General features: G+C 38.0%; 1 protein-coding gene across 2 annotated transcripts in view; it reads right to left on the reverse strand.

The window, feature by feature from the left end:
* Window positions 1-2,167: 2,167 nt before the first annotated feature.
* ANKH (ANKH inorganic pyrophosphate transport regulator) overlaps window positions 2,168-21,933 on the reverse strand; it is a 105,780-nt gene continuing 86,014 nt past the window's right edge. For both annotated transcript variants that reach the window (XM_085312001.1, XM_085312000.1), the window contains 4 exons: window positions 9,840-9,969; window positions 8,667-8,790; window positions 7,980-8,079; window positions 2,168-5,780 (listed from right to left, as the gene is read on the reverse strand). In XM_085312001.1, the coding sequence (XP_085168127.1) occupies window positions 5,664-5,780; window positions 7,980-8,079; window positions 8,667-8,790; window positions 9,840-9,969 (471 nt within the window). In that variant the 3' untranslated portion in view covers window positions 2,168-5,663. The remainder of the gene's footprint in view (window positions 5,781-7,979; window positions 8,080-8,666; window positions 8,791-9,839; window positions 9,970-21,933) is intronic.

Below are 21,933 nucleotides of genomic sequence, written 5' to 3' on the forward strand. Positions count from 1 at the left end.
TTTGCCAGATCTGGCAATGGGTTTACTGAGGCTTGGATCTGCTCGCAGAAAATTGAACTCAGATCTCCAAAGTAATATATACACAAGCTATCCAAAAAATATTAGAGGACCATGAATCCCTGAGCAGGCTGTTTCCTCCCTCTTCTCTACCATTCTGATCTAATTTAGGCCTGCTCTTGGACTGAGTCCCTTGCTGTTGTAACACCTCTAATGTATTTCATGACATCGTATCAGCAGGCAAACAAGGAAATTGCTTTACAAAACCTGGAATAAATGTGGAACTCATCTTGAATTCAATAGGTTACTGCMAACTTATTGCGTATGAGAGACAAGAGCATCCTTTTTAATGAGAACTTACTCTGCTTTAAGAATATACGGTTCTACACTTGAATCTTAGTAAAAAAGCAAATGCAAAGAAGGGAAATGGATAATAAAATTTAATGTTAACTCTGAGAAATCTGATGCCAAAATTGTGATAACTTTGTCTAAAGAATGTTTATGTGATATTTCCGCAGTGCAGTCCTGTCAGTTACTTAGAAACAGTAAGCTATGTAATGCCTCTTATTTGCATGTTATAAAATCTATATACTGGTTTGTTTCTGCTCGAATATTCTGAAGTGTTTTCATATTTATTTCTCAAAATTGATGGCTCCTCTCCTCTCAGAAACCAAAATACTTAAAAGCTATGTCTGACTTATCAGTAATATTTAAGTATACTGATCATTCTTCAGCATCTCTCCAGTGCAGTTAGAAAGGAAATAGCAGCAATCACAGTTCTGGTATTTTCTGCTATGTTTCATGACTCTCCATGTGATCATAGAATCATAGGATCAGTAAGGTTGGAAGGGATCTCTGGAGATCATCTAGTCCAACCTCCCTGCTCAGCAGGGTCACCTACAGCATGTTAGAGAGGGCTGCATCCAGGCAGGCCTTGAGTATCTCCAGAGAAGGAGACTCCACAACCTCCCTGGGTGATGCTATTTTCTTTAGGTTGGATATACAATATCCATAAACTTTTCTGTTTCCTCCTTCCTTCCCATTTCAACTTATTGTTCTAAATCATTCTTTATCTTGCTGGCACAATGTCTGTTGAAAGGTCACTTACTTAATTTACTCTTTTATATAGCTTTAAACTGCAATTTTTAAAAACAGCTTAACATTAGTTGCATGTTAAGATCATGTTTATGCTTGGAGTTGTTCCAACAAACTATACATGGGCAATATTGAAAATGTATGTATGTGTAAAATGGTCTTATATATGTGTGTATAAATATATATATATGTACATACATATATGGCTTTCTAATATATAATGGCTATGAAAACTGAGCTCAGATAACACTCAACTGTGTTAAAGACTATGCTGATCATGTCAGGAATATACTATTTCAAGCAGAGACAGAATGGATGCTGGCACCTTTCAGTCCTCTCCGCAGTGCCTTGCATGTCTGGAGAGCCCCGCACAGCGCTAGCCATGAGGTGCCTTCACCCAGCCCCACGCAGCACCCTCGGGGCAGGCTCCCATGCCAGCAGCACGCCCCAGCCACCTTGCTGCTGAGCAGGTGAATCACACCTTGCAGCCTAACGCAGGACGAYGCCCGAAGCCTCTAAAAGCCAGAAGCTGAATGAACCCTTTTGCCTGCCCTTAAAGACAAGGCACAATCCCACAAAAGACTAAATTCTTGCCATCAAATGATTTCTCTTAGTGTATCGTGACTTGTCCTGAATACACGACATTCATTGTCTCACCTTGTTCAGGGCTCTTTTATGCCTGTAAACTGATGCGGTAATTCAGCAAAAACTGAACAAGAGGTAGATATAAATCTCTCTCATTCAAACAAAATATTGAACAGTAAAATGAGCAGAAAACAGAAGATTTCTCTGTTACTCACCCTCACTCAGCGCGGCTCTATCTAACAACCAGACAATTTAGGGTGCTCACCTTGAGCATCTGCAAGAGGGACGGGGGGAGCTGAGTGATGCCTGGGAAGCCAGTGATGCACCTAAACGGTCTTAAATATTGGCTGGAAAACGGAGAGTCTTTCATCAAGTCCATTGCTTGGTAAGTATGAGAGGCTTGGTTAGGGCAGCCAAAAATGTAAATGGAGATGTTCCCCCAATATCTGTAAGTCTGCAAAAGGAAAACTCAGACAAGTTAACACACATCTACGTATACATTAATCCACTGCTTTTCAGTGTTGTTCTTTTATTTCCTGTTGTATGATATGTTCTTCTAGACTCTCAAATTTATGATGTATGATACAAATCAAATTTGCTTCTCTTTTTATTGTAACTTGTGTAATTCAGCAGTTTTCCAAAAAGTCTGAAAAGGCTGAACCTCCCCACAAAAATGGAAACTTACAGGTTTCTATTCAAAAACATTCACCACATAGATGACCATTTCATAAGCAGTAACACTGAAGAGGTTGCTAAGCTAATTTACTAGAACTCAAGAAGGTCCTTTTGGGAAGGAAGTGGTGCGGGACGGCGTGTTATGGAGGACCCACTGGACAGAGACACTTGAACTCACACCCTTCCAACACGCCTGGCTGCAGCTCCAGCTGAGGTGAAGAAGTGGTGAGCCCTTCACTGTCCAAAACAGAAAATCAGCTATCCAACCCTGAAACGCTGCAAGCTACAACCATCTCGAATCTTCACCCAGCTGATTTTGGCATCAAAGGTGAGTCAGAAGAGTTAGGTTTCAGGTGTGTACTAAAATTCTTGAAAATGTTACCCACAGGCAGAACCAAAAGGTGCTGGGGTCCACGGTGCTCTTTGTAGCTATACCTTCAAGTCAAGCCTGCTGATGGTAGCATGGAATAAATATCCAGTCTGACATGAAGTTCTGATTTGGACTGACTTACTGCAGAAACATCAATGTATTTTGTTAATCTAATAAAACAACGTAAAAAATACACAACACACAGGAAACAGGATTAGAAAGGAAATGTTATGCACGTGTTTGTTTTATGTAACTACCTGAATTCTTGCCCCAAACCTACCACTCCATTATTTTGTAAAGTAAATGTATAAAGGAATATGAAGTATTGTTCACACAACTGAAATTTTAACTTTTACAATGCTATCAGTTTAGCTGCATGACCAATAATTCTATTTTTGATATGCATTCARTCTTCCAGCTAAAGCAAAAGCTCTAGTGTTACATTTAAACAGTTTTCAAATTTTTACTTTTTGGTGCAATTCTTATCTTGAAACCTGCATGAGTGATGCTCAAAACTTTCAGAAATACTGCTGCTTAAATTTTAGTCATGTACCAAAAGAAGTATTACACAAAAATACTTTCTTGCTTTATCTCTACAGTTCCTGAAAAACTGTGCGTTGTGGTCTTGGATACAAAGATAACTGGAAAAAATGCAACTACATCAGTAGAGAAGACCTTAAATGGGCACTGTGAGCTGTAACAGTCCATATAAAGTTATATACATGACTGTTTGTGAGTCTCTATTCATGAATGCAGATGTGTGTGATCTACATACCGCACTAAATTAATCATCAGAGATGTTTTCTTCGTGTGTGTGTGTGTGTGTTTTTACTGCAATATGGAGTATCGATTACAACCCTGTAGTGGCATAGCAAACGTAGATTACTGGATTGAGATTTACCTTTCCAGTGCCACTGCTCATTAACAGTGCACTGATTTTCCAAATCTGTCATTCCACACAATAATTTCCATGTCATATCTTATTGCATAYGTACACGTAACAAATTGGTATAAATGTGTAAAATAAAATGTGAAGTTCATTGATACAATGCCTTTCATTATTAGCCATAACTGATTGTTACCCAACTTTGTAGCGTTTTAGAGACGTTTTTAGCTGAATTTGGAAAAACAGGAAATGTACTGTAGCTTAAAATAAATGTACATAATATCCAGTATATATATGTATACATATGTGTATGTATACAAACATATATTGATACAATATTTAAAGTATTGTTTATTTTTGATCAGTTTTTCTGAGATGTTGGGACTACCTGGCAAATAATCTAGAAACTGAATTTGTCCACTATTAAATAATCATTTCCAAAACTTAGAAAAATATACTTTCACTAAATAAGGTTTAAATTAACTTTCAAGATTTCTGCATAGAGCATGTAGGATAACTGCTCCCAACCTCTGGCAAAACTACATCTATGAGAATCCAATTTGCTACCCTGCATCCAAACACAGAACAGCACAGAAATACAAGCTGCTGTTGCAGCCATCTCTGGTGACACCCAAACCATCTCTGGTTGGGTAACCTCTTATACAGGCTTCATTTCAACCTGATACAAATCACCCTTACAACCCCATACTCTTATTATTTAAGGCCCACTTAAACCACAAAGTGCTTGCCTTGCTCTCAAAGTACAGCACTTGCTGATTTCAGCCATGTTTGAACTTCCATGAAACTGCCCTGAGTGCTACCTTATGCTCAAGGACCCTATTTTAGGACTTGGATGACAATTTGTACTGGAGATTCATCATACAGATTTTGATCTATTGCATTGGGAAACACAGCAAAACATATGTGTGTGTGTGTGTGTGTGTGTGTGTGTGTGTGTAAAATGTCATGGACCTACACGCAGTAATGTGCTATACCATCATGTCCTGCTGAAGTTACTTTTTAAAAAAATATATACAGGCAGCAGAAATAAGTATTAAACAAATCATCCTTTAAAACTAAAGTCAAATCAAAATAGTGGACAAGAACTTTGGTAAAGTTTGTCAATTCTTTTTTTAATTCTAATACAGTCAAACTATTCTACTGGTTGCCATCACCCTCCTCACAAAAGGAAAGTGCATGCTTTTTTTCTGAAGAAAAAGATACATAAAGTGGAGACTAGTTAGTCAAGAAAGTTGTGAATTAAATGCTTACAAATTTTCAGATGTTTCCTATCTCCAATAATGGAATGAAAGCTAAACAGAGTTCTTGTCCTGTGTGTATTTTATAGTGTGCATATATATATAAAAATATATATGTAAGTGTGTGTGTGTACATACACGCACACACTTTTTTACAGGGAGAGGAACCTGTATTTCTTCACTTTCTGCATGGAGACTTACATGTTCCTCCTCCCTCTTCTATACCATGTGCAGTATAAGCCTTGGTGATGAGGCCAAACAAAACAATACAGTACACAACAGTATATTAAGTTACGTAGCAAAGTCATTTCAAAGCAAGTAAAATAAAGCTGTGTTTTCCAAGCTTCCTGTCTTTAACATTTTTTTTTAAAAAAAAAAAAGGAAGGAAAAGGAAAGAGGGGAGGGAATAAGATTATGGTAGTAACATTGAGTCAGTGGCATGTGCACACACATGCACATACACACAGAGCAGGGCTTTGGTTGACAAATGCAGATTGTCCAGAGAAGGTGGATGCAGAAGTAAGGAAGACGCTACAAGCGATGCAGTTCTATCTTTTATGTTTGCATGAAGTGAGAAAACTAATTCAATTGAAAAAGAAAAAGCAAAGACCTCTTTTTAGGCCCCTCATCAGTGTGAGCATACTCAGTATGCTAGAGAATTTATCTGAAACCTTTTAAATCAAGGCCTCTTTATTACAAAAATAAAAACAACAACAAAAAAAAAAAGTATGAGAGAAGACAAGATGTTGAAGTGTCATTCCAATTGTCCCTGCAGAGAACAATTGCATCCCATCTGTTAYTCATTCTCTTCTCTCATTTCTACGATGTCTGTCATTTCCTCTGTCTGAGGCATGTCGGTCATGGCAGAGTCTTCACCTTCTGTAGCGGCTTCGTTCTCATTCCGCTTCTTTTTCTAGATTGAAACAAGAATTCATAAGCMTGTGAATATGGATAAGTGCCATCCTGCAAACCCTGTGCACTCTGAGAAGCGAGGCAGGGCTCTTTTTTTTTTTTTGGAGTAAGTTATAAAGAGGTAGAATACTTGTGTCATATTCGTGGCTTGTCTGTTAGAAGGTTTCCATAACCTTCCTAGAGCTCAGCTTTCTCCTTTCTAACCTAAATGCAGTAATAGATTTTTTTTTTTTGTACTAAGCAACATCCAAGACACGCTTCAGCATGGCTGGAGAGAAGAAAGCCTCTGGAACCATTAACATCACAGACTATTTAAAAAAAAGAAAAAAGCAAAGTATCAGAGAAGCTAAGTTGCTGTAGGGAGAGAGGGAGAGAGCAAGACATGGCACCCTAATCTCTCAAACGTCAAACTTTTAAGGAATTTTGTAAATGTGGGCCTACTGGCTTTTCCTAGTATCACCGACCCACTGTGGGCCCACATCCCACCCAGGCCAAGGAATAATGGAGTCTATTTTTGGCTAGCAGGAGCGAGAGGGCATTCAAGAGGCCTATGATTCATTCAGGATGTCCTGGATTAGTAAAGCTAAGAAGCATTCAGCCCCACTACAAAACAAGTTGAAGCATCTGTTCCTTATTATCCATTTCTCAGCAGGCTGACTAGTCTTACAGAAAACACTCGTAAAACTGACCAAAAAAAAAAAAAAATCCAGCCCATGGGTATTATTGATTCAGCTGAGTTGAGCATATCATAGCTTCAAAATTTAAGCAGTGTCTACACAACATTTGATCTGCACCTCTGATATGGTGCCCACTTAATGCTGCTTTAGATGAAAACAAGTTGATATGTAGAGCTACTAGTTGGCCCTGCCACTGTCACCTTGGCTGCTGAGGAGCTAGTGTCAGTTACATCCTAATTCTGGTGAGGGAATAAATTAGGTTAGCACAGTTACTACTACTGCTGCCTGCAGTCATCACTGCGAAAAATTAAGCACTAGATCCCCAAAGCACTCTATGAGCTACAATTTTMATATGCAAATAATGAAGAGGTTAGTCTAAACAGAAATATGTTGTAAAACCACAGACCAAGAATAACCATTTTTAAGTCTACAGGTTTTATTCTTTCCTGCTCATGAAAAACTTGCTAGAACAAGTGTGACAGAAACCAAGGTCTTCCATTTTCTTATGCATTTTGCACACTTTGATCTACTGTCATGCTGATCTGCCTGCACTGTTAATACATTTCAAAGTTGATTTTAATTTGTTTCATCACAAGGCTTTCAGTTATTCAATTTTCTGGCTTTTTTTGCTAAAAAAATGGAAGCAGTAGGTATCTTTGCTTTGTCTTTGATAAGGCGTCTAATTAAAAAAATAGAGATAATACACAGATTTTATTTTCTGCTTCCATCCATAGAGTTTTGTCGGAATGACCTAGACGGACTGACCTACACKCCATGCTATTTCTTTTTGGAATTGCATCTAGTACCTTGCATAGTGCTCTGAACACATACCTGGAATGATAAAACTTGCAGGTAAAAAGACTATTGAGATATACCCCGTTACAAGCCAACATTTAGAGTACGTTTGACTCGATTTAGTGGATTTGAAATCCACATACCAATACTGCTTTGCAAATGCAGGATTGTAGTCTGGGAGCTAGGTAGGAGTACACCTATAAGAAATCCTCCCCAGTTTAAATATCTGTAAAAGTTCTTAGTCTGCACTGCTAGAGGAGCAGATCTTGTTTTAAACCAATTTTTTTAGATGACAATAAAAATAAAGCAACTGTGTATTTGTCCATTTTCAGCAGAGCTGGTTTTACAGAGAATTAAGACTATATAAAGACATATATATATATATATATATATATATATATACATATATATATATATACACACACACACACACAAACATACAAAATTAGCTTGAATGAGTAGTTGCTATGTCTACGTAAGCAAGTGATGCTGCGCTATAGTAGCAACTCTACAGTGCAAAACAGTTGGTGCTGAGAACATGATATCCATGGTGTACATGCTTTGAGGAGCAGGAGGTTTATGTCAGAGCAACTCTAGCCAAATGCCCACTAGTGGTTGGAGTGCATCTTTTGGTTTTATTTCATCCCAAAGAATTCTCAAGTATATTGGATATATATCCAATATATTCACAAACTGCTTTCATCAGATTCCCCATAGCCTACTTTTACCTGTTTCCGATAAACATAACAGGCTGCTATTGCAACCATGGTGGATTCTCCTACAAAACCAGCCAGAAGGGATCCTACTCCAAGAGTGGCTCCATGAACTCTGTGGGTAGCATAAAAAAAGGTAGTCATGGTTGGGTGCAAATCTGTAATTCATAATTATATTTCCGTTGATATATTAATTAGCCTTTAGAAATATCTGCTTCAAAGGCATGATGTACTGGTAAAYGGAAAAAAATGATATTTTACAGGGCTTTTTTGTTTCTTTATATGCTTCATTATTCAGTAATGGTGACACATACTAAATCAAATTCTGCACTGAGAAAAGCTGAATACAGAATTTAATGTGAAATTAAAGACCTATATAAGATGCTCTAGGATAGATTGTTTTCTTTAACCTCATTAATGATCTCTTCTTCCATTAGCTTTCATAACAGTGCATTTAATAGAATGCAAATAACTTCCCCCAGGATAGGTTTTTGCCTCTCTGACATTTGTGTATTTTTTTTCAAAAGAGACATCACTATCACGTCTGCCTAGAGCAAAGTCGCACTCGTAAATTTACAAATTATTCTTTGCTATATGTTGCCATTATTCAGGCTTTATATAACAGTTAGTTTGTTCAGATTTATACAACTCAGTGAGCGGAAACAAGGAAACATCAGTTCTATGGCAAGGAGAATGACTTACCCCAAGTAAGGCAGAATAATGAGACTAGCGATGAGGACAATGATCCGCAGTACTGAGCTGGGTGCCAGCACAAACGTCTTCTTCAGAGTCATCAGCCAACCAGTCAAGTGTGCTCTGACTGTCACTGTTCATAAACAGGGGAAGAGGGGGGGGGAAAGGAGGGAAGAGCAGTGAAAAATTTCAGTTATCTCGTATGAAGCTTTTTCATATAGAGAGCCTTGTTCAGAAATGACCATTGTGGAACTTGTTCCTGGTAACTTTGCCCACTGGGAAACCCTCCTAGAAATGAAGTAGATCTTGTGTCCATGTCGCTTTAGGACTCTGATTTTTGCAAGGAACATTTATAGACATCAATCCTACCAGAGAAAAGAGCTGTTGTCTTATGATCAGTTTATTAGAAGGTCTATTCTGTTTTCTTCAACAAAAAATATCCCCTGCCCTGGACAGGAATAATACCAAGGAAAACCTTCCACTAAGCTCCTGAACAGTAAATGGTAAAACAGCTAGTTACAAAAAATGATACCTAGATGTACCTGTTCTTGTATTTGGAGTTTACTTTCATTATGAAGCAGTCTTGTAATATTAGCAAAAAGTTTCAGAAAACACTACATCATGTAGCATTTTTTATGAAAGCTTTAAAATTTTTGAGGGGAAACGCTTTGATTACTGCTGTAAAACTTGCCTGTTTCTTGAAGAGGGGCATTAGTTTTTATTCTGTATTGTTTATACTGTGATGATCTCTGCAAGTGCCATTCAGACTGATAGCCGCAGAGGAGGCTAATGGAATTGATACTACTGTGCAATTGGTCCTAGATGTTATACCAGTTAATTGCAATCTTGGCAGAAGAACAACACATTCTCACACGTACCGTTAGTGTCATTTATACATGTATTCTTGGTCAACTGCAGTAGATATAATTTAGGGCTTACTTTTGCTAGTGAGGTATGATAAATTTGTCTCTGTTTAATGACAGCTCTTACTGCAACATTTGTATCTTGAGAAATGATGTAAATGCACCGGCTTCAATGACAATAGTGGTTTTTTTGAAAATGGTATTGCTCATGCTAGGTATGCATTTGGCCATATGTAGAGACAAGTCAGGCCCTAAAAGACCACTCCTGAAGGTTGATCTGGGTTTTGAAGTTGTGGAGTTTTTATTTTCTTGTTTTTACCTGGAACTGGGAAGAAGGAGAAGATGCGCAATGGAACAACACATAGCTCTGCAAAAGCAAAGTCTACTCCAATTATGTCAACTAAAATCTTCTCTGAGACATTTGGTGTCCAAAACATCACAAAACAGAGCTGTGAAAAAGAGCCAGAACAACAATATTATAAAATGTTTATATTTCACAAGGGAAGCCACAATAAAAGATAGACTCTCCTGGTCTAAAACGTTTGTTTGATTTTTTTGATATTAAATGAAGGAAGAAGATGGATACATATTAATAGTAATAATTTTGCATTTCTTCAGTATTCAAGGAACTATAGCACACAAAGGTTAAGGTTTTCATCATTACCAAGGCAGGTATTGTATGATCACCTTTAATCACCTTCTTAAGTACTACCTGTGTTTCTGCCTCTTTGCACATACACCAGTGAAAGAAAGTAACAAAACTTGCACATTAAGCAATAGTCTTGACTCAACAGGCTATAAAGCAGTTGTAGAATAAATAACACACATACATAAGTATAACCAAACATTACTTTGTCGTGTAATAACTATAACCAATAAGAAATCAGAGGGAAGGTTTTAAAAGGCTGTTTAGAGAGCCACCCCAGACACCATCAGTTCCTGTTGTCTTTAAGTTAACTTGAGGATGCTCAACTGCCCAAAAGTCAGGTCCAACTTTATTGCTCTGAATAAAGACTGGAAAACAGATTCTCACTTCTCTGAAATCAATCAAAAATATTGGAAAAGAAAATATCACAGCAAAGTTCATAAACACACTCAGAATGCCTTTTGCTTTGAGAAAGGTACTCAAATCAATGTTTTTGCAGAAGATTAAAGAAGTTTTCAAATATTTAGATGCAATAAGACCCTAGTATATCTGCAGCATATTTGTACTCTGGTTGCATAAAAAATACACAAAGGAGGCATGAGAAACATGTTAACTTGAGAAGCAATTTGTACTCTTCAGGTTTCCTCATCTACCTGATTCACATATATAAAGGTTCACATATATAAAGAATTTCACAGTGCTTGCAAATGGTGTTTCTGAAAGGTCAAATTGTCGCAAAAACACTAAGAACTTGTTTTTTTTACAGTAAGGACACCTTTATTCTTAAATGCATCATCAAATGTTTTAATAACTAAAGGTTTAAACTACTGCCAAGACCCAGAGATTTGATCAAAATCTAAGATTAAGAATTTAATCACATTGCTGATGCTAGTACCATTAATAGCATGTAATACGCCTGGTATCGAGGCAAAGGTGTTGAACAGCCACAGTCCTGCAAACATAGCCCTCAGGCAACGAGTCTTGTGAAATCTTGTTCTTTTAAAGAGTATGCTGTTGAGTCCATACATGAAAGGAAAACTTCAGTGAAAAATCTGCAACAAATGGTATTGAGGTGGTACATGTTTATCTTTTTGGTCAATACTGAGTCCATGCTCCAATGCAGATTGAGGGGACACTTGGCAGCTGGTGCTAGTTCAAGTCATGCACTGAAGAACTTTACTGATAATCCTTACGGGACTTTTTTCTCTAAATAGGAGTGTCAGTGTTACCTTCAAGTATAACTCCCTCCYCTTTAATTTAATTTGTTTCTGTCATTTAAAAAGTTATCCTGATATTCTCACAGGGAAAGAGATGTTAAAGAGGAGAGCTGACTGAATGGAGAACTTGAAACTTGGCATCTTCAGTGCTCAGTCCTTCCTCTGTCAGGATACAAAACCCTGTACCAGGTAAATTCTGCAAATTGGCTGTAAGCTCTGATGGCTATGTAAGACTCTATAATCACTCTCTTATTTTTTAACCTACAATCAAATGTCATAGTTTCTAACTTTTCTCTTATTATCCCATTCTCACATCTGTACGCGTTCAGATGGCTTTTAAAGTTAGTTTTCAAAGCCATAACAGCTCCAAGACAGCTGGGATATCACTCCTGTTGTTTGCTTATGTACCAGAAATTGTCTTTTCTATTTGGCTTGCAAGTATCCAGGATCTAGGAGTTGTTCAAGGTCTGTGACTGAGTGGCCTGGGGAAGGCCTTGCATTTGGATAGCCTATGCAGTAAACAAACCATTTCATGTTCCCGCAAAAAGATTAATAWTAAATGTTATTGTTTTTTCACCATTAAACATTTTGGTAGACTAATTTGAAGCCCTCTTGCAATGTACCTCCATTGCCGATTCAGAGAATTGTCAGTGGAGGAAGATAAGAGTGGAAGGCAAAGGAGCTGTGCACAGAGTTTTTTTCTGCTTTAGCCAGCATTTCTAGCCCCCTGCCAAGCTACTTGTACAGGACACAATTGAAGCAGAGGGGACAATCAAGAGGAGGGAGGCTTACATGGTTGATAATCCAGTTATTAAAAAATAGCTGTACAGTGATAGTGCAAATTCTTTCACAGTTTCAGACATCATTCGGCAGACTGTAGCAATTTGTACCCTTATTGCAAACTACTTGTAAAGCAATCATTCAGGGAAAACTTTGGCAAATGTATCTTCAAAATTCAATATACAAAATAATGTGCAAGCATGTCCAGTCTTCAATTATAATCTGCTGATTTGGCAAAAATAAAGACTTTTATTTTGCCTGCACTGAACAACATTGTATGTGTCTTACTGAGCAATACTGTTAGTTTTACTGCAAGAGGCCATACATTTGTGCTCAACAGCTGAGTTTGGCCACTGCTAGTAAGAGGCAAATATAGTTCTTCAGCTGTTTGAAACAATATTCTAATATGGTTAGTTGGGAGGCAAGTAGATGCYAAAAGCATTGATCTAAATCCTATTATTTTCTGAGGTTAAATTTTCTTTCTGGCATTAAGAGGAACAGGGTGGATTTCTACTCAGTTGTCAGCAAAGGACAGTCAAGTTTGCAAACCCCACGGTAGCGACTAATACCCAGGTGGTGTGCAGTCATTCCTCTTCAGCTTTGCAAACCACAGTTGCACACACATCAATGGAGAATCAACGTTGATAAATGGCTTTAAGAGCACTTCTTACACAGCAGCTAGTGGGTACAGACAGCAGTGACTGCTAAGCTTAAGAGTAAGCAGTCTGAGGAGGTATGCTATGACAGCAGAAGGCCCTGCTCTTGCCATCTCAGTAGGCTTCAGTCTTTTGGTTCCAGTATTGATAACTAATCTTGCTATGCTAACAGGTTCCTCTCTGTCACCCCATGAACAGATGACACTCTTATTGCCCACAGGGGACGCGGCTCCAGGAAAAAGTCAATGCTTTCTATCCTGTGTTTTGTTCTGCAAGGGTCCAGAAAAAACAAAAACAAAAACAAAAACAAAAACCAAAAAACTAAAAGACTAAAAGAACTCCCTACTCAGGGATTTTCAGTACTATTTCAGAAAACAAATTCAGGATGTAGTGCAGCAAATAGGTACCACTTCAGGAAAACAGTAACATTAGAGAAAAACATGCATAGGAGGAAAGGAGTCTTGGTTACTGATCTATTCCAGATAAGGTATATTGAAAATAGGATGAAGCCKTAGCTTTTTATGATGCTGAGTGGTCTGTATGATGTTTCTGAATACACTGATAGATGGATACTGACCAGAAAGAGACCAGAAAGGACTGGAGAAGATGGTAACAAAACAATGACATAAGTAGCCCAGTGAAACATAGCATGGCACATACTATGTTAAAGACGAGATCTGCTAGAAGAAGCAATTTTATGGGGTTCATATCAGGAAAGATTTTTAAGGAAAAGATTTACATAAAGTATGTTTCTTATCTTTTTTCAGTTAGTCTTTTTCTTTTTTTCCCCCCCTTACGTCTTTCTCTGTATGTCTGCAGGTTAAAAGTAGAAAAAGGTGTGCTTGGTTAGGGTAACAGTTATATCTTCATTTAATCTAATCAAAATGTGAAGATGAAACAGTAAAAACTTTGGCACAGACTAGCAACTTTCATGCATACTTCCTTGCTATGCAGCTGCAGGCTGTGAGTGCAGTTGAGTGCAAGGCTTATATATGGCAATGAATGCTGTATGTGCAAATCTTGCTGAGGCTCGCAATCCTCCATGCTTTGAAAGTAAGGATTGTGCTCAGGGAATTCCAGCAACAGAATTGACTTGACTTTCTGTTATCTTATGCTATGAGTACAAGCCAGTATGAAAGGCTTGTTTTGTTAAAGCCTTTGATCATTTAAATGGGACTTAAATTACAAGTGATGAGCCCTTTAAGAATACAGGAAAAGATGAAGATACAAAAAGGAGAGCAGAACAGAGGTCTGAATGATGTTATTTCTGTACAAACAATGATAAACATTTCTGAAAGTGTTTTAATCACTTGTACTAATCTGAAAGGTTTATATATTGGGCAAGGTGCCTTTAACCGATCCACAGTAGTGGATCAGTTTGAATTAAATTTTAATGAATTAATTTGAAAGGCTTTATTTAATGCATCAATAACTTACAGTTGCATAAGAACATGAATACAGTTGTACTTGACCAGATCAAACCTCCCCTTAGCTTAGCACCATCTCCTTGACAACTGTCAATGGGGGATGCCTAAGGAAAGGGTTCAAAGAGCAGGGTAAACACAGAGTAAGCAATGCCCTTTCACATTGTATCTGCTGAGCTGCTAACCGTGACTGCTTCAGGAACTCCTCACTGCAAAGTTATATTTGCAGCAGTGTGTTCAATAGCAGTGAATTTATCTTACGAAGCATTAGGTTGTATAAGCAAAATGTCTCACATCAGTGATCTTTCTTTCGTAATCCAATTGTGCATTTTGTTTAAAACAACAACAACAAATATCACCTTCACCCATTTTGGTTTTCACCAAAACTCCAAAACCCCAACCCCTCCAAAAAACCCCCAAACCCCTCCACTTATAGCTTAGACAATCTCCAGATGTAGTTTTGCTGTCATTGCATTCCTTCATGTGCAACCTTGCTATTTTTAACCAGGATATTCAGCATCTGTGAAAGACAAAATATCCAACTATTTTTCTGTCAATAAGCCTGAGAGAATGCACCAAATCTTTGTTACAGTGGGGAAAGTATCCTAGCGTTAATGCTCAGTCAAAGATCCCTTCTCTTAAATACACTGCATGCATTTTACTTTATTACACTGACATGAGAATGTTTATAAGGTTTTGTTTCAGATCTTGTTTAAAAATTTTTTAGTTTTCAAAAACTACTAGTATGCAGCCTTCTTACTGGCCCTGCRTCTCCTGGAAGCTATTTCCATTCATTCTGGTTGCTGACAGGGAGCCTAAGCCTCAGAGACCCACTACATAATGCATTATAATGTATTATMTACCAACACAGGCTATTGCCACATGTACAGTACTTTGCACGATGCTAGATTAATTATTTGTTTTAAACACCTGTAGAAGCTAGGACATCTTTTGGGACATCCACTGATAAATGTAAGGCACAAATAACAGTACAGCATTTCTAGACAATGTCACTGCAACTCCCYGTTTGAGAAAACACTGCTTGATGACAAAAATATGATATGACTCCATGTTTCTGAAAAAGGGGCTATGCAATCCAAAAAGACTGTCTTTAAAAGTGGATTCAATGTATCAGCCTGGATATAGCCATGGCTTTAACAGATTTTACCATGCAACAAGGGGATGGAACAGGTAACTGCCTAAAGGCCCTTCTACGATGAAATGCAGTTCATATTTGTCTACTGCAAAACAACTCTCAGCAGATATTTCTTACCACTTGTTTTCTTTTGTTTGATAAATGTGATATACTTGCAAAAGTATGCTGTGATATCAAGGTATGGCTGTCCAAGAAAGGTGTTCTACACTGGAAGTTCTATGTACCCCTATGTGTCTATGTATCTACCCTAAATTGTTCTACAAATGTACTGAGGATTGCATCTTTAATTTAACCAACGCYTTGTTCACAGCCTACCTGTACCCATTTATGCTATGTGGCATCCAAAGAGGACAGAAGAAATTCATTTTATGCCTTATTATGTATCTCAACTTTGAATCACACCTCAGACTTTTGAGAAAGTATCAGCAAGTTTGTCACTTTTATTAATAGGAAGAATATAAATCATATGATTCCAAGTCTTTCAAAGTGTGCAATAAATAAATCAAAAGGTATCCTGAATTTTACGATGTCTAATCTCCTGATTTGCCAAATGCTGGCCTCTTGCTCTCCYCTAAGCAGAACTTCCATAACACCATCTCTTTCAGAGCTTGTATCACACTCTTAGAAGATGATCCGCTAGGTCTGTTTGCAAGTCAGATGCACACCTTTTTCTAACTTGCAACAATGTCCTACTGCAGCATCCTATTTTGCAAGGTGTGCGGAAAACACTGATTTTGTTCAAATTGTTAGTGCTATTCTTATGTATCTATAGCTTCACTGCACTTGAAAATTTAGTTCTTTAAATGACTGTGTAGTATTGGGGCTTATCTCTCAAAAATTTACTCTAGCATCTTAATAATAAAGCAAAAAAGCATTTCTCTCCTGTATTTTTGTGATGAAGAATGAAATTAATTGTTTCAATTGTTAACTAATAGTAGTGAAACTATAGAAACAGTTATTACTTAGTCAAAAAACATTTTCAGACTATAATGGAAAGATGGTTCAATTTTGAATATTTCTGTGCAACAGAATGTAATTCCCTAACACTTGCTGAAGTATTCATGCCATTAGGCAGTCTCTCAAGCAGTTGAATAGCAATTAGGAAAGTGCTCAACAGGGTTCTTTTATGTAGAGAAGAGATCTAATCACTTGTTTCAATTTACACAAATAATAAAGGATTTTACATTCTTTCTGTGGATGAGAATATCAAAATACCTAGGGTTCATAATAAAGACATTACCCCCTGTTGATAGGAAGTCACATGGGAGCTTAAGAAGAAATACTCCAGCAAAAATCGTGTTGCTTTTAAAGACTAAGATAAATTTTAAGCACCCTGCCAAAACCTGTCATAAGGTTATCTGAAGGCTGTGCAGAGATTGCTGAGTATGGTACTGAATGGCAGCAGAGGCCAACATTCCCGGCTTGCCTGGAAGCTCACCGCATACCAAACCCAGGCCCACACCAAAAGGAACCACCAGTCGCATGCTCTCTTCCTCAGTAAACCATGTTAGAGGGTGTTTTTTTACTCAGCTACCCAAGTATCAGCAGTATTAAGGAATTTTTGATATACAAGAAAATGTTGGCTCAGCTCCAAAGGAGGTCTTTATATTTGCCCACAGTGTGGCATTCTCTTGGACTATATCATGATGCTGTGTTTATGAGCCCTATAACTTCTAAGTGGACAGGAGACTGGTCCTTCTCTTGTATGGGAGACGTGAAGTATTCAAAACTAGCCTGGATAAAGCCCTGAGCAATCTGGTCTGACCCTGCTTTGAGTTGGGGGGGTGGACCAAAAGAGCTCCTGAGGTTCTTCCAATCTGAATTATCCTGTGATCCTATGAAGGGAAAAAANAAAAAAAAAAAAAAAAAAAAAAAAAAAAAAAAACTTGGATCCAGTAAAAACCATATTTGAAAGCTGTTTATCTCAATGGTAATGACTTGAATCACAATAACATTGTCTTATAGCAATTATCTCTCAGTTGCACACGAATTGGTGAACATTTTTGTGAACTTTATTCTCCGTGAAAGGTGGTGTGGTCAAGCTGAAAACAGCTATCATGAAATTTGTCAAGCAGCAGGGGGAGCAAAAGAAACCAGAGCTTGCCTCCAGGAAAACTTTGCAACTTCACATTTTATTCTGAAATAATTGGTTTCTACAGATCTAAATCCCCCCAACCCTGACTCTCCTTATAGTTCAAAGTGATGGAGTTGGAAGATCATTCTGCAGAAATAAAGCCAGATCCAGCAGCTGCACAGTACACTGGCTCTTTGATAGCACTGGCTTGCTACCACATTCACTTCCCCACTAGTTGCTGCTGCAAATACTCAGGTGGTGTTTTTCAGTATGGGTTGGGTTGCTAATACAAGATAGTCATTATATCACCCTGTTGAATCCTGCTTCTTTTTGTTTTTATGGAACAAATACCGTAACAAATATGGAAGGCAGTATTTTACTTGGTATAGACTCACTTTAACAAAGCTTGAATCATGCAAAGCTGGCAGATTCCTAAGTTCTCTGAAAACTTCCACAGCTTAGCCATTTTCTTTTGTTTGTAGTGCTCCCGCCCTGTGTTTTCTGCAGCCCTTGGATTATTCTCATTGAACTATTCTGGACTTTATTTAGCAGCTTCCAATCACAATTATGGTATCTGAGCATGCTGCAGCAACAATTCCTGACCCTTCCTTTTCTGCTTGCTCCAGTCACTTGTACACAACAGACTTTTTGTGTGAAACCAGAGCAGTCATGAAGGAGACATCAATCTCCACCTCACCAAACCAAACAGAACTGCTTTGTTCCAGGACAAAGGGTCTGTGTAGTACCATGACTGAAACGTGGACCTCAGTTCACTGGTATGAGGATTTTAGAAGGTCACTCACTGGTGATCCCACATTTCACCAAGCAGGCAGGTTTGGAATAATATTTAATGAAGCAGTAACTAACCTGAACTTCAAGAGGTTAAAAACCTTCTTGAGCAACTAGCTGCCAATATGTCACTTCCAAATTTTTATTTCTGTGCAAGCAACCTGAAGATTTAAAGAAAAAAAAAACAATCTGGGAGTTGTAGGACAGGCAAAAATCATTGCAGTGAACCACTATGTCCTGCCTTGGTATTCATATAATATATGATAGCAAAGTAAAAAGGATGCCAACTTAGGCCTAAAAGTTAATTCTGTTTTCTTTTTAATATAATGGTCCTAAATAGGTCTTGTAACATCTCCTTGATATAATGAGGCAATAACAAAGCCATTGATGAAATAATGCTGGGGTTGGGGAGTGGGAGGAAATCTCCTCCCTTTTTTATTTCCTTTCTTTGTGTACTCATTAGAGATCACAGCCATGAACTTGGTCACCCTGGGAGTTTCAGGTATTGGCATAGTCACGAGCTGGGGTTGTGTGCTCTGAAAAGGACTGTTTTCTTCAATGATCCTTCTTCCTATGGATTTTATTGCCTCTCAGTTTTATTATTCTGTGACTCTAATGAAGCCCAGCTGTAGCCTTTGATAATAAAGTAACGTACAGATTTAAAACGAAGACAATCAATAAAAGATAGGCAAAAATGCATGAACCTTGAACACAAGTCCAGTGACTTCAGCAATGGCTTAGACTTTCGGCTGTTTTTTATCCCACTGAATATCACATGTATATATGGTGGCAACAAAACATCATTCCTATCCACACTTCATTTATCTCTAAACTTGTCTCTACCTCAATCCTGAAGTAAATGTCCAGTTTGTACTGTTTCTTAAGATCATTTGGTAACTTTGCCTAAGCTTTTGTCCTAAGAAGTTAGCCCTGAAAGCAAGAAATAAAACAGAGTCAGGGGAGAACAAATATCAGGAATAGAGGGCTACACTGCAGTGGGTATACAGACTCTGAAGTTCTTCAGCACTATCCATGGAGAAGTAATCATCCTCACAAGCAGAAAAGGAGATACCCAGAGAAAATCTTCTGTTTTCTGTTTTTTATAATTCTGTATAAGCAGAATTATAAGCATGTGTTGGTGCAGGTGAGGATGAACTACTGCTTGAATCTGGATGAACTGGACAACATATTATAAATTAAAATTGCTTTATATTTTGTGGAAGGGGAATGAGGATAAACAATATTAAACTATGATTTGGTATTATATATATGTGTGTGTGTGTGTGTGTGTGTGTGTGTGTGTGTGTGTGTCTCAACTATTCTCCTAACTCTGAAGTTCCACAATCAGATTAAAAAAAAAAAACACTGAAAAATCACATTCCCACTGGTCAGCTTTACAGAACAACAAAGACTTGCCCTAGTAACATAGTAACACAATCCATTTTAGGAAATCTGTCTCTTAGCAATCTCCCATTTGTAAAATTCTAGGACAGTGGCTGGTAACTAATGGGCTGTAACTCTGGCTCATGTCCCAGGTCATGTTTACCTAAACACAAATGGCTCTACAAATGAAAAGCAATGCCATCAGAGGGCATGTTACCTTCCTCTTCCAGAGTTCAAATACTTGGTTTCTACAAAACAGCTTAGTTGTGTACATTAAAGTTTGGGTGAAACATATGGACAATGACCATCTCACAGATTTCACTGTTTCCATAAAAATACCATCACAACGACTCCTACCTTAGCTCTGGCAAACCTGTTTCTTCTTATAAGGTAGAAAACCTACAGAAGTCAAGACTTCAAGATAGAAAAGATTATTGACTTTATAATTGGGCATCATATTGCATTCCCTTTTTGTAGAGATTAAGTATAAAGCACTGAGAGGAATGCCTAAATCAAAGACCTCAAAAATCATCACTTCGTTCTGAAAATGCTGTCTTCAGCTTGTGAACTGAAGAACCATTAGCAGCAGGCTGGATGTCACTCTCCAAACTAGCAGAGCTGTGATAGCTTGGTGACTTTCTCACGTAGCCACCCTCTCTCAATACACGGAGGAAAACTCTGGCATCAGACACCAGGAAATCAAAAGAGTATTCCATGATTTTCTGGTGTCCCCTTCCTGGCACTTAAGTGACTTCAAATCATGGAGAAGAGGGAACAGATGCTTAGCTCAAGGTCTTTCAGTGTGAGACAGATAATGGAGCAGTAGAGTAAAAGTACTGAGAGTCTGATGCATCAGTCAGAATTTGCAAATCACTTTTTTGCGCTACTCTGGGTTAATCTTTACCAAACCTGATCAATTATATACACAGAAACCTTCTTACTCTGCTGAAATGCATTAATGTGAGAGTTTAAACTACAGTATTCCTGTATTTTATTGGTATCTGACAGATTCTGATACTTATTTCATAAAGGCAGGGTAGGGGTAACTGAGTTTATTTCCTTTAGGAAACAGGAAAATTGGAACTACATTTTTTTGTGAAAGGAATCTCACATAACTACTTGTGGCACATTTTATTTTAAAATGGTCCCTTGCACACTTTCTGGTTACAGTGAAAATGCCTGAGGCAGATAAAAATAATCTCCTGTCAGGTCCTGAATGCAGCTTACTGTCTTTCAGGCTTGGAACGAGACCCTTCAGTTGTTTGGTCTCTAAAGATGTAAACAAAAAGTGAAGAGCAGAATGCTTGTGTAGGGATCTTAACTCCACACATGCAGCCTCACTGGCTAAATGTCAATCTGAGTGGGATCCCAGACATTTACCCACTGACAAATAGCRAGAGATGAGTACTGCAGTTATGTTACACTGTAGACACTCTGCTCTGCCTTCCTAAGGTTTTACGAGCAGAACAGGGCCAGTTTTCCTTGGAGTTTTTCAATATACAAACACAATTCACATTACTATTAACAGAAGCTAAGCATGACTAGTAAGACAGCAATCAGCCTTGCTGCAGAGATGAAGAGATTCTTCTGCTTCTGTCCTTTATCAACAAATTCTTATGTTTTATTGTTCAGCAGCACAGTGTAGCTGGGAATATCAAATAAGCCAGTGACTTACATATGCAAGAGCTTTATTCAGGATACTTTATAATGTGGAAAATGAGGTAACAGGTAATTGCAGAGAATGATGTGAAATGGTGTATTTATTAAACTAAAGACTGAAAATTTGAGAGCAAATGAGCCTGCTGCAAACTAGACACTCTTTGGTGTCCCTCATGGGAAAAATCAGTGCTGATGGCTTAGAAAAAACAAGATTTTCTGAGTTCAATTGGAAATTAAACAACTATGGAGTAAAAAAGGTAGGCAGATGCATAGCATCAGAGTGGGAAGGTGCCAATAATGCAATACGCTTGCAGTGATGTGTTGAGTTGGTCTTCACACCCCTGGGCTCCAATTTTATCTATCAGTGCTGAAATTTCAGGAACTGGTGGAGCCTTTGCTGATCAACAGGAGAGCACAACTGGCAGATGGTACCCATTTGGTGCTCTGCAGTTTCTAGTTTGGCATAACCAAATCCAAAGGATGGTAAAAAAATTAGCCTGTCTTTAAATAGACAGGGCTTCTCAGCCTGAATGAAGCATGTCTGCTGCTTCTCTGTAGTGACTGGCTGCAACTCTTACAGAACTCTTGAAGCAGCAACTACTGAGTGAGCCCTGTCCTCTGTGCCTTGA

The sequence above is a fragment of the Rhea americana genome, unplaced genomic scaffold, assembly GCF_003343005.1.
Source record: "Rhea americana isolate MKP2758 unplaced genomic scaffold, rheAme1 scaffold_353, whole genome shotgun sequence".
Lineage (NCBI taxonomy): Eukaryota > Metazoa > Chordata > Aves > Rheiformes > Rheidae > Rhea > Rhea americana.